The sequence below is a fragment of the Eptatretus burgeri genome, chromosome 17 (genome assembly GCF_056783735.1).
Source record: "Eptatretus burgeri isolate ZD-2024b chromosome 17, Ebu_testis_v1, whole genome shotgun sequence".
NCBI lineage: Eukaryota > Metazoa > Chordata > Myxini > Myxiniformes > Myxinidae > Eptatretus > Eptatretus burgeri.
In genome coordinates this window covers 30,267,086-30,279,205 of record NC_140977.1, presented here as the reverse complement: position 1 = coordinate 30,279,205, position 12,120 = coordinate 30,267,086, and the positions used below count along the sequence as shown (strand labels likewise).

The 12,120-nt window shown below is 42.3% G+C and overlaps 1 protein-coding gene across 15 annotated transcripts in view; it reads right to left on the bottom strand.

The window, feature by feature from the left end:
• LOC147009667 (beta-arrestin-1-like) overlaps positions 1 to 12,120 on the bottom strand; it is a 113,673-nt gene that overhangs the window by 14,631 nt on the left and 86,922 nt on the right. For 9 of the 15 annotated variants that reach the window (XM_085861131.1, XM_085861128.1, XM_085861133.1 and 6 more), the window contains 4 exons: positions 9,682 to 9,754; positions 4,130 to 4,267; positions 3,913 to 3,957; positions 3,056 to 3,139 (listed from right to left, as the gene is read on the bottom strand). In XM_085861131.1, coding sequence (XP_085717257.1) covers positions 3,056 to 3,139; positions 3,913 to 3,957; positions 4,130 to 4,267; positions 9,682 to 9,754 — 340 coding nt within the window. Of the gene's footprint in view, positions 1 to 3,055; positions 3,183 to 3,912; positions 3,958 to 4,129; positions 4,268 to 9,681; positions 9,755 to 12,120 lie in introns of all 15 variants that reach the window. The other 6 variants (XR_015052726.1, XM_085861138.1, XM_085861127.1 and 3 more) reach the window with 5 other exon arrangements.

The window sequence follows — 12,120 nt, the reverse complement described above, 5'->3', positions numbered from 1 at the left end:
TTTGTTTTCCGTTTCGTTCCCGGCTTGGTGCGACTCATCGGCCTCTTCTTGGAGGTGGTTCCTCGGGGAAGCGGCGCATCGACGGGAAGGATCGGCGCCTCGTCTCACCAGCACGTGTTGAGAAGCGCGGGAGGATTCGCGGGAGCTCGGGAAGGATCGCGGCTCACGGCGATTGGATCCAGCTCGCTCTCGCTGGAGCCCGGGTCCGAACAACTTGAAGACCACACGAGGTGGAGAGGTTCGAGATAGGTACTGGGTTTCAGCTCACCTGTCCTCCGAGCTGGAGCTCGTTATTAAAGGCCTCTGCCACCATTTATTGGGTGTGTGTGTGCGTACGTGTGTCCGTGGGCCCGTCTAGTAAGTAGGAAAGTCTTAAGTGCTTTGTGTGCTGTAAATCTTTGCATTGCATTTCGTATAGTCGGAATAGTTCTGCTCTTACGTGTTTCCCTCGTTCCCCATTATTATTAATAAATACCCCAATTGTTAAATGTTTTCAGCTCGTCACTTCGATTCTTTCATTGACTGAGCATTTCATGTGTTGGGAGTTAGAAAGCCGTTGGTTTGCCGTAAAAGGGGGACATTTGGACCGACAGTTCTCGGCGATTAAGCCGGTCGGAATCACACACGGGACAGGCTCGCCTCGGCGGTTTGTTCCGTACGAGTTCCGTTGAGGGTGTAATACCCCGGTAGTTGGATCACGTGGGTATTTAGGTACATTGAAGATTGGCAATCGACCCTACCCCACGTGATCTGCCAATTGGCGTATTTCGGTTCTTGTACAAGGACCCGTCGACTCGGACTTATCCGGGCGGCGATCCGTATTCCGGGCGATCGGTCGGGCCGACTCGACTTGCGGCTCCGTTCAGAGTGGTCGGTTCGCAGCCGACCCCCGGCACCGTAACAATATAAACATTAATCTCACAGATGCTACAAATAAGCAGTCCCTCAGGAGGAGAGGGTTACGAGATGAAGCAGTGAACGGAAAGCACGTGGTGTCCCTTCCAGAATGTCATAGTTATGTGAATTGAACATAATTTCCTCATGAAAAGTGTGTTTCTGAGCAGATTTCCATGAAAATTCTCTTCATTAAACATGTAGCTACACCAGAAGGTCCCAAAAGTGAAAACAGAAATCAACCAGAACTTAAGACAGCCTCGTTATATGGCATGGAAGACCATGGAAGCTTACCCTCACTGCAATGCATTCCATACAGACCAAGGATATAAACATTCAATTTTCACAAAACTTGATGCAACAGAGTGTTAATCAACCTTAGCGACTACGAAAAGTGAAAATTTAAATTGAACTTAAAATAACCGCACGAAGCCGTGTTTAAGTCAGCGGACCTCGGGTTGCCCAATAAACAGGGCCAGACGACAGAGGTAACGAGAAACTAGTTGGTCGAATGAAATCTTCTTAATAATCCCTATGAAACCCATTTTGCATGATAGCCGTCAGATGCTTCCTTATAGGCCATTCGACCAATCGGTCATTTTGCACTTGATGACCCTGTAACCTTCACCCCGAGGTGAAAATGTGAAAAAGGGCTCAGACGATCCACAGAGAGCAACTAATATTATAATCGTGTCATGTTAGAACTCAATCGGCTGAGACGTCTCGGAGAGAGAAAAATAAAAATTGTTGACAGACAGACGGACGGATCTGAGGACATCGAACGGTTATTTTCGGTCAGCTCGTTGACCTAAAAACAATCAACAATTACCAAACACTCCAAAACAAAGTTCAGAATAGATCACTCAAGTAAATCAATACTGCGAGATGAAATAGGTGCGCAAAGCTGTATTGTCAGATAAGTTAGGTAAACAAATCGACAAGAATGCATTTTACGTCATTTTATGTTTGGACATGAGAAAATTAAGGAACCTGGAAGGTGTGTTGACAATAGGTTATTAAATCATTATTCCTGCACCTGTCCCGTAACCTACCTCTAACCTCCCTTCCATTATTCGCTTTTTCACTTAAAGAGGGAAAGTGGACATTTATGTGCGGTAGCATTAAAGGTGCCTCGTCATGCGAGTAAAATAGGTTTCGAGACTCAAGCCTAAAACATGACATGCTAATCACAAGTCAAAGCAAACTCGCAGCTGTGTTCCACAAATCGAGTTGATGGGAAATGTGAGATGTTAAACATCGGGGCAATACCCCTGGGCGCTCACCTGGTAGTGCCTGGATAAGAGAACCAGGGAAACACTGATAGGCACGGATGACTCACAAAATATGTAACGCAGAAGAAAGTAAATGCCTGTGGATTATTTTTTAATGCCATGAATAAACTTTGGTACACCACGGGTGATAAAGGTTGTGGTCAAGTTTCACCAGAATTGTGTGTGTGGTTTCTGAAAAGAAAGCAAATATCTCTTTGGGGGGGGGGCAACCCCCCTCTAAACTCCCTCCGTCAACCCCTTCAGATCCCGATTTTATTAATGTCGTGAACAAAGTTTGGTACGTCACAGATGATGAACGTTGTTGTCAAGTTTCATTCGAACTGCGTGTGTAGTTTCTGAGAAGAAAGCAAATACCTATTTTTTGGGGGACAACTCCCGCAGACCCCATTAGGGCCAGATTTTTTTTAATACCATGAATAAACTTTGGTACATATACGGTGATGAACGTTGCGGTAAGGTTTCATCGAAATCGTGTGTGTAGTTTCAGAGAAGTTGAAAGTATTTGTGGACGGACGGACTGATAGATGGACGACGCGCCATCCCATAAGCTCCCCGGAACTACGTTCCAGGTGAGCTAACAAGTCAGGAATTTAATCTTATGAACCAGATCAGAGATTGTTGTGTTATGCGTGGATGTGCGATGCATGCATGGGTACGCCGCCCATTATCACAAGCTGTCGTTACTCAAGCAAAAAATAAGGCAACTCATATACAAGAAAGAGCCAGTTTGATCAATCGCATCTGTCAATGTACTGAATGCACTAAACCACCACGAGCATGAAAAATTATAACAAAGAGGATATTGTAAAAATAGTCATTTCAAGCAATATGGGTGAGGAGAGCGACATGGAAGGGTTGTGATTTCTTACCCTCCACGTGTAACCACCAGCTTGACCTTGACCCGGTAAGACACGATGATTCCCAGGATGTCTGTGCTCACTCCATCCCGCACTCTGGCACCAACCCCGAGCAAACACGTGTGTGGAGGTGAAACAACTTGAGGGGTTCGTTCAACAATGAAAGCTCACGTTGTACAATTACAACAGAAAAAAAAAATTGATCTCAACATCATAAATTATTTAAATACTGCATTGCGAATAGGTCGGTGATGATCCCCACTCTGCTGCACAATATAGTGTATTCGGGAGCAGTTCATGGGGAAACATAAACAGGCTGATTACAAGTCAGTTTGCTGTTAATAGTTTCTCCCTTCCTGACTGTCGAACCTTGCAGACTGGGATCTCATCATCGAACAGAGGGAGATTCCCGTTACTACTCATACCCATTACCAGGGCGACTCGTTTGTTTGGATTGAACAGAAGATTATAGAGTTGGGTTATGCTCTAGTCTTGAACACCAAATGAAACTCATCCATGTGTATTGCCCAACAGATTCTTAGTTAATGACTCGGACTGCCTGGCCATGATTAAAGGACTGAAATTTGCAACTCAAAACATGTTGTCACTTCCCAAAGTGGGCGACACTGCTCATCAGGGAGGATATGCTGGTCTCACGGTTAGTCTTGCTAGATTTGGCAGGTCATGATGGCAATCGAGCAAGGAATTAATAAAAAAAACTTGATCGCATGAGCAGAAGCTTTATCAAGAGCATCTCATGGGGTGTTGTGCTTTGCTCGCAAGCACGGTTCAAAGTCAGTGGCAGACAACTGATCACTCTGAGCAAAGCGGGACATGCAGTAAAGAGAAGATAAAACTTCTTGGCTTACAAATCGCAAGGCGGACGAACTGGTGGATTCAAGTGAAAAGCACATCTGAATGTGTGAAAAATAAAATCGAGGTCGGATCGATATTATTGCAGTGACATCATGGCTGTGCATTAAGAGTGGAGAAGTCTCGTACTCACGACACTTTTCCACCCATTCCAAGCAAGAGAAAACAGCAAACATCTGATATGTGCAGCTTTAGGCGGTCATCCGTTCTTACATGGTGCTGGAGGCCAGGTTCGTGTCCTCATGTTTAAGTTTTCCGTCCAGTGCCAGCCCTCGCTTATCCCTGTTCCCAGCGAGTACAGGTATCAGCGTGTACACCTTACATAGGGTCGAACTCGGCCCGACCGTTCTGCTGTTTGGGAACAGCAATGAGAAATGAGCAGGCACAGAGTCAAGTGCCAGGACGTGGTATACACCCATAAAGCTGGGACATTGCACAACAAATCAACCAAGAACATTGCATAACAAACAATATTTTGTGGAAAGGCAAGAGCTATTACTGCCATGGCTATTACTTGACCGTTTTTACTTCCGCCACCGAAGGTGGACAGAGGTTATGTTTTCACCTGTCTGTTTGTTTGTCCGTCTGTGAGCAGGATATCCCAAAAAGTTATGGATATTTTCGGACGAAATTTGATGGACAGGTTCGGTGTGTGACAAGGACATTTTGATTCGATTTTGGTGAAGATCCGGATAGGAGAATTACTTAATTATTGAAGTGATTCTTCACCATTGAGAGATAGGGCAAAAACGATACACAATATCTCAAAACGTTGTGGACGGATTCAGACCAAACTTGGTGGACCGGTTTTGTTTGTGACAAAAACAAGACGATTCGATTTTGGTGAAGGTCCAGATGCAGATCTGGCATATCAATGGGATGCAAAATGGAAACCATTCAGCCTGGTGGAGGTATACGCTCTACCGAGTGCCGTTCCAGTTTTTATGTACGAGGCTTGTGGAAGATCTCATTACATTATCATGATATCATTTGGGATCTGGAATAGTATTACAAGCTAAATCATTGGTCCCCAACCTGCGGCCCGCGGAGCCCTCTACTGCGACCCGTGAGGACTTTCCAATCAAAAAAAATTTCCATGTAGCAATTTTAAAGGGGTTTACACAATGCCACTGCCGGCCGATGCCGTGACCTGAAAAGCCTTACACAATGCTGCTGCCGGCCACTGCCGCTTACCGCCAGGAGGAATCAAATCAATTTACATCAATAAAATGCATCAATAAAACTCAATAAAATGCATCAATTTTTTTCTGGTTCCCAACATCCTTGGGAGTAAAAAATGCGGCCCGTGGGATCAAAAGGTTGGGGACCACTGAGCTAAATGATCAGATGTGAACATCAAATAAACAAACGATGAGCTGTGCACTGCAACTTTTTAATAATTTTAACTTTTTAACAAACACAGATTTTAATGAGGCAAAAGTTTGCATGATTAACTTTGCCTTACTATTGCAAAACAATCAGCGACATCACAGACAAATCGATAAAAATTCTCGAGAACAAAACTAAAACAGATTAAGATATGCAGCTTGAACTTGTTGCCTGTCTTCTACTTGTGGCAGACCTATTTCGAACCTCTAGTATTTTCCTGGTTGGTATGATGATCTTTTTCCAGCAAGTCAGGTGTCATCATCAAAGCTCAAAACAAAAGTGATAAACAGTGGTCCGCAAAAGTATTCACCCCTCCCAATAATACTGCATTAAGATGAATCACGAATGATGGAGAAACTATTTTTCCAAATGAGTTTTTGTTATTCATAACTGAAGAGATCAAACTAAACACTGTTATAAGTTGAAGTTAGGTGACATGTCAGGAATACCTGCAAAAAACATGTACAAATCAAAATTCAATGGTTGTAAAAGTATTCAGGCCCTTGAGGTCAATACTTGGTGGAAGCACATTTTGCAGCAATGACTGCTCTGAGTCTTTTTGGGTAGGTCTCTCCCAGCTTTTCACAGTGAGATGGTGAAATCTTTGTCCATTCTTCATGTGAAAATTGCTCTCGTTCTGCCAAGTTTGATGGAGATCGTCGATGGACTGCAATCTTCAATTCTCGCCATAAATGTTCAATTGGGTTCAAGTCAGGACTTTGACTGGGCCACTCAAGAACATTTATTTTCTTCTTATTCAGCCATTCCAGTGTGGCTTTAGCTTTGAGCTTCAGATCATTGTCCTGCTGAAATGTGAATCTCCTGAAATGTGAAAACCCAGTTTCAGATTAATGGCTGATTCAATCAGGTTTTCATCAAGGATTCTCCGGTACATTAACTCTCCATTGTCTCTTCTACCCTTCCAAGCTTTGCCAGTCCCTGCTGATGAAAAGCAGCCCCATAACATGATGCTGCCACCACCATGCTTGACAGTAGGGATGGAGTTGACTGGCTGAAGTGCAGTGTTGGGCTTGTGTCAGATGTAACGTTTTGAATCTCGACCAAAAAAGTTCAATTTTGGTCTCATCTGACCACAAAACGCTTCTCCACATGCATGCAGTATCATGAAGATGCTTTTTCGCAAACTCCATACGAGCTTTTAGATGCATTTTTTTCAGTAATGGCTTCTTTCTTGCCACCTGTCCATGGAGGCTAGCTTTGTGAAGGGAAGGGGATATTGTTGATTGCTGAACACTGACCCCCATCTCAGACATAGAGCCCTGCAGATCTTTCAAAGTCATTGTTGGATTTTCAGTGACATTCCGAACCAGTTTCCTGCTTGCCCTGCTGCTGAGTTTGGATTGGCGAACTGATCTGGGTAGGTGGAGTCTGGGTTGTATGATACGTCTTCCACTTCTTAATGATGGATTTCAACATAGTCAAAGGGATAATTTACTGACTGAAATATTCTTATAACCCTCTCCTGAACAGTGCTTCCCCACCACTTCACATCTAACTTCTTTGGAAAGCTCCTTGGTCTTCATGCTTGCCTTGTTGTTGACCAAGCGAGTTTCACCTTTAAACTCAGATAAGTGGGGGAGCTTAATTTTTAAGTTAAACCACTGATTACATACTGGTGAAAACTATTACACTTATTTTGTAACCTTTCAAACAAACAAGTTGCTCCTGAAGTGATTTAAGCAAAGTGGTTTGAATACTTATGGAACTGAGAATGATTTAATTTTCTCTGTCAATCTCACTTATTCACATTTTATCTACATTTTTTTTTTTGGCTTCATCACTTTGTAGTAGCTTCTGAAGACTATATATTAAGTTTAATTTGAAAGCATCATAAAATAAGCACAGGTGGCATCAAAATGTGAAAACTTTGGAGGGCGGGGGGTGAATACTTTTTCAGGACACTGTATCTGCTTTAAAAATGCATGGGGAACTACCTCAAATCAATCAGTATGGACCTGTGCAACTGATCTCATTTCAGCAATATACAAGATGGATTGTCCTCAGACAGCCAATGTTGCACCTCCCATCATGTTATTCTCAACTCAAATGGCTCTGCCATCAGTAAATATAAGAGGAAGAGGATAGCTGCTGTAAAACACACTTTACTACAAAATCTCAGTTTCCTGATAAATAATGGCAGATGTTTCAGTTGCTGCCTATGCAGGATGTGGTTTACCATCACAACGTTTTCAGCCTCGACTCTTCCACTGCCACAAACTCCTATATCATTCGTGCCATGGTCCGATAATAGAACCATCCAATTGGCTTTGCTTTTCTCTTCTTATTTTTAGCTCGCCTGTTCGAAGAACAGAGAGCGATAATGATACCCCCGGCGTGAGCGTCAGCGTGAGCGTGAGCGTGAGCATGAAAATGTTAAAGTTTTTGGTGCAAGTTATTTCCTTTCTCATGTTTTTATCTACCACACTATTTTTTACTGATTACAATATACAAATACATATATTGCTTTAAAATTATTTGGATCAGACTTCACTGCAATGCTTTATAAAAAATATTATTAGACTAGTCTTTTAAAAAACGATAAATGTATAAACAGGCGAGCATTGGGAGGCTTTGACACCAACTCTCTGGTTATTCTTAATTTACATGACAGAAGATCCAGGTTGGAGTGGAGGAAATAAAGGAACAGCTAGGAAGTCTAAGAGTAGAAAAGGCTCCAGGTCCAGATAATATGCACCCAAGAGTATTGATGGAGGGGGCTGAGCAGGAAAGCGAGATGTCAACAGATATTTTCAATTGCTCACTGGAGTCAGGACCGGTACCGGAGGATTGAAGAGTAGCAAATATAACACCATAATTTAAGAAATGATCCAGAGAACAATTGGGAAACTATAAACCTGTTTGTTTGACTTCAGTTGTGGGGAAGGCGTTGGAGACATTAATTATAGACCGGATGAGGAACCATTTAAACAAATACAAACGAATTAAAGGTAGTCAGCATGGGTTTACCAAAGGTAGTTCCTGTCTAACAAATATTCTAGAGTTCCATGAAGCAGTATCTGATTGGGTGGATGAGGGAAAGGCAGTGGACATAGTATATCTAGACTTTAAGAAGGCATTTGATAAGGTATCACATCAGAGGTTGTAAGCCAAGGTGAGGGCTTGTGAAGTGGCTGGTCAGGTAGCTAATTGGATTACAAACTGGCTTAGTGGTGTGAAACAAAGAGTGGCTGTGAGTGGGACGATGTCTTGCTGGGAGGATGTAAGAAGCAGGGTACCTCAGGGATCAGTACTCGGACCATTACTATTCATTATTTACATCAACAATTTGGATAATGGGGTAAAGAGTAAGCTTTCCAAATTAGCAGATGACACAAAGCTTGGGGGTGAAGCGATAGCAGAGTGGGTGGTGATCAGATACACGAAAGTATTGATACTTGTATAGATTGGGCTAAAGATTGGTAGATGTAATTTAACCTGAGCAAGTGTACAGTGTTGGAGATGGGAAAGAACAATGAAAATAGAGAGTACATGATGCAAGGGGTAATTTTGGAGCAAGTAAATAGATACGGGAGGTAAGTAGGCAGCACAGTGCCAGTCAGCTGTAGGTAAAGCAAATAGGGATTTTTTATCAATCAAAAGAGGTGGTGTTAATATTGTACAGGAATTTAGTGAGGGCCACGACTAGAATATTGTGTGCAATTTTGGTCACCACAACCCAGGAAGGACATACGAGATACCATAAAGAGGGTTTAGTGCAGGGCGACTCGATTGATTCTGGGCCTAGCTCGATACAGCTATGAGGAGCGGCTGAAGGAGACAGGGCTTTATTCACTAGAAAGGAGGTGGTTATGAGGAGATATGATGGAGATGTTTAAGATAATGAAAGGTAGAGAAAAAATAAGTGCAGATGAATTATTCAACAGAGTGGACAGTGATAGGACCAGGGACTATAGCCTGAGAGTAAAGAAGAGGAGAGTTAAGATGGTAGCAAGGCAGGGGTCTTTTACTCAGAGAGTAGTTAATGCATGGAATGGCCTCCTTGGAAAGGTAGTGACAGCAGAAAAAGTCGATAAGTTTAAATTAGAATTAGATTGGTACCTTAAAATTATGGAGATAGAGGGGTATGGGGATGTTGGCAGGACTTTTAAGCAGTTTGAGCATTGATGGGTGACTGTGTGCTCTGTACCAAATGCTTTTGGTGGGGGTCTCATCAAGGGGTGTTGTGTGGTTGATGTTGTGTGTTTTTACCCAAAACCACGCCCCCTCCCCTGGGAAAGAAAAATATAGAAAAACTATAAATAAATAAAAAACACTTCTGGTATTAGAATGTTAATGTGGGTCACAGCAAGGTTTAATGCATGATTAACAGTAAAAAGTAAGCGAAGGGTACTCACTCTCCTTCCTCCACTGCTACCGGACACTTGTACTGTGCTGTGTTGAAAAGACAGATATTTGCAAACTGGCGCACTGCAAGAACACATGAAAAGGAAAACACATGGAAGAGCAGTTCGTTTATAACCACAACGTGTCATGAATTTTGTCAGTTTCCCCTTAAAATGCCTCTGATTAATGAAAAGGAAAAAGGAATTTCCAGAGTAAAGCAATAATTCTATATTTCCTAAAAATACAATAATCATTTCAACATTTCAATACCAAACTAAAGTGAAACAAGTACAGCAGAGAAGGAGGAAGTGTGTTTGCAAGAGAAAAATGCTCCTCCATTCGGGTGCAAAAGCTATGAGATGACGACTGCTCTAACTACTGCCCCAATTATTCCCATCTTCTCGTGGAATCACCCAGGTGACGTTTTTGGCACAAGTCTTTCACGAACCAGCTGCCAGGCCTGCTGTTCGACCGAAGGTGGCAGGAATTTGTAATTTGTTCAGGGTGGTGCCAGGTGACTCACCTGCTATTTGCGAGAGACACCATGGGAGTTACGAGTTCCACAAATTAACGTTAGCTGATGGGACACCCAGCTTAATGGAAGAGTATCAGACAACAAATTTTCACCCCAATGCTTTGCAGTCAGGGCACTGCATCACGCATCATAGATCACATCATTATTTTTGAGGAGACACGAGGCTGGATGTCCTATCTTTCTCACATCCGCTTATTCACCATGAAGATCAGTCTTCCTGAAAAGAGTAAATCAATACGTGCTTTGTACGCTGGCCAAGTTCCAAATTCTTGCCCTCGATACTGCTGTGAAGTCAGTGATGGCAAACAACACAGTACTGTATATTAATTGCTTCAAGACGGACGTGGCGACTCCAAACCAATGACTGAAAGTACTGGTTTCAATCCTTTCAAAAGCTCCTCCTTTTCGAATAATCTTAATTTTTCTTTTGATGAAACTGACCTCGATTAGCAAGAAAGATTGTTCTTGTAAGTGATGATGTCATCGTACAAAACAGGTTGATCAGTAATGGAGGTTCATCATGATATTTTTCATGTTTAAGAGAGACTTCTCCACTAAAAGATCTCTTAAATATTTAGGTGCAGGTGAAAAATTTTTTTTCAACAAAGCATGTGGAGCAATTTTTAAAACACACAGGTTAAAATACAGCCTTCCCGAAGAGCCGATGAATGGCTTCTACACTCTTACACAGTGTTATATTCTTTGAAAAATCATCAAACAATATGCATTTGTGAGAGGCCTGGAATCTATATCATTTTTAGCTCGCCTGTTCGAAGAACAGAGAGCTTATAGCAATACCCCCGGCGTGAGCGTCAGTGTGAAAATGTTAAAGTTTTTGGTGCAAGTTATTTAGAAGCTGGCCATTCATTTAATATGTGTACTAGGATGCTGATATTTGGCATGGAGGTTCCTTTGGGGTATATTATTGGTGTAGTGAAGTTGAAATTAAAAAAAAATTCAAATTATTTAAATTTTTGACCTGTTTTGAACTTAACTTTTTTGTAGCACATCAACGTTAAAGTTTTTTCCTTTCTAATGTTTTTATCTACCACACTATTTTTTACTGATTACAATATACAAATACATCTTCTCTTCTTCTTCTTCTTTCAGCTGCTCCCGTTAAGGGTCGCCACAGCGGATCATCCGTATGATCAGCATAGCGATTTGGCACATTTTACGCCGGATGCCCTTCCTGACGCAACCCTGGTCACCTCTTACGACACAGGGATATGGTACACCTATTTTAACCGGGGTATACACCGGCCCAGTATACTGGTACTCATTTTGCCGACCTCGGAAGGATGACAGGCTGAGTCAACCCCCTGGTGTATTAATTCAGTGGCCCAACGGGGCTTGAACTCAGGACCTTTTGGATCCCAAGCTGCTGCCTGAACCACTGCGCCAACACCAGGCTTTACAATATACAAATACATATATAGCTTTAAAATTATTTGGATCAGACTTCACTGCAATGCTTTATAAAAAATATTATTAGACTAGTCTTTTAAAAACGATAAATGTATAAACAGGCGAGCATTGGGTGGCTTTGACACCAACTCTCTGGTAATCTATATTATGCCCCATCTACACATATCATTTTAATCTTCATCATTTGCTATCGATATTATTCACTATATTTATATCATTTTAATCTATATCATTCACAATCTACTTTAGGCTGTCTCGTCTGGGTTAGAATCTCGACGCAGCTATAAACTATCATCGCGGTGATTCATCAATGTGTGCCATCCCTCGGGTGGACGTTAAATGGGCGTCCCGTCTACCGACATTAGTCAGCAGATATTAAAGATCACACGGTATCCTTTCACGAAGAGTAGGCGAGTATTCGCCGGCATTGTGGCCAAATTCCAAATTCCTGCCTGAACCAGCTGGGGGTAATGCATCAGCAGCACAG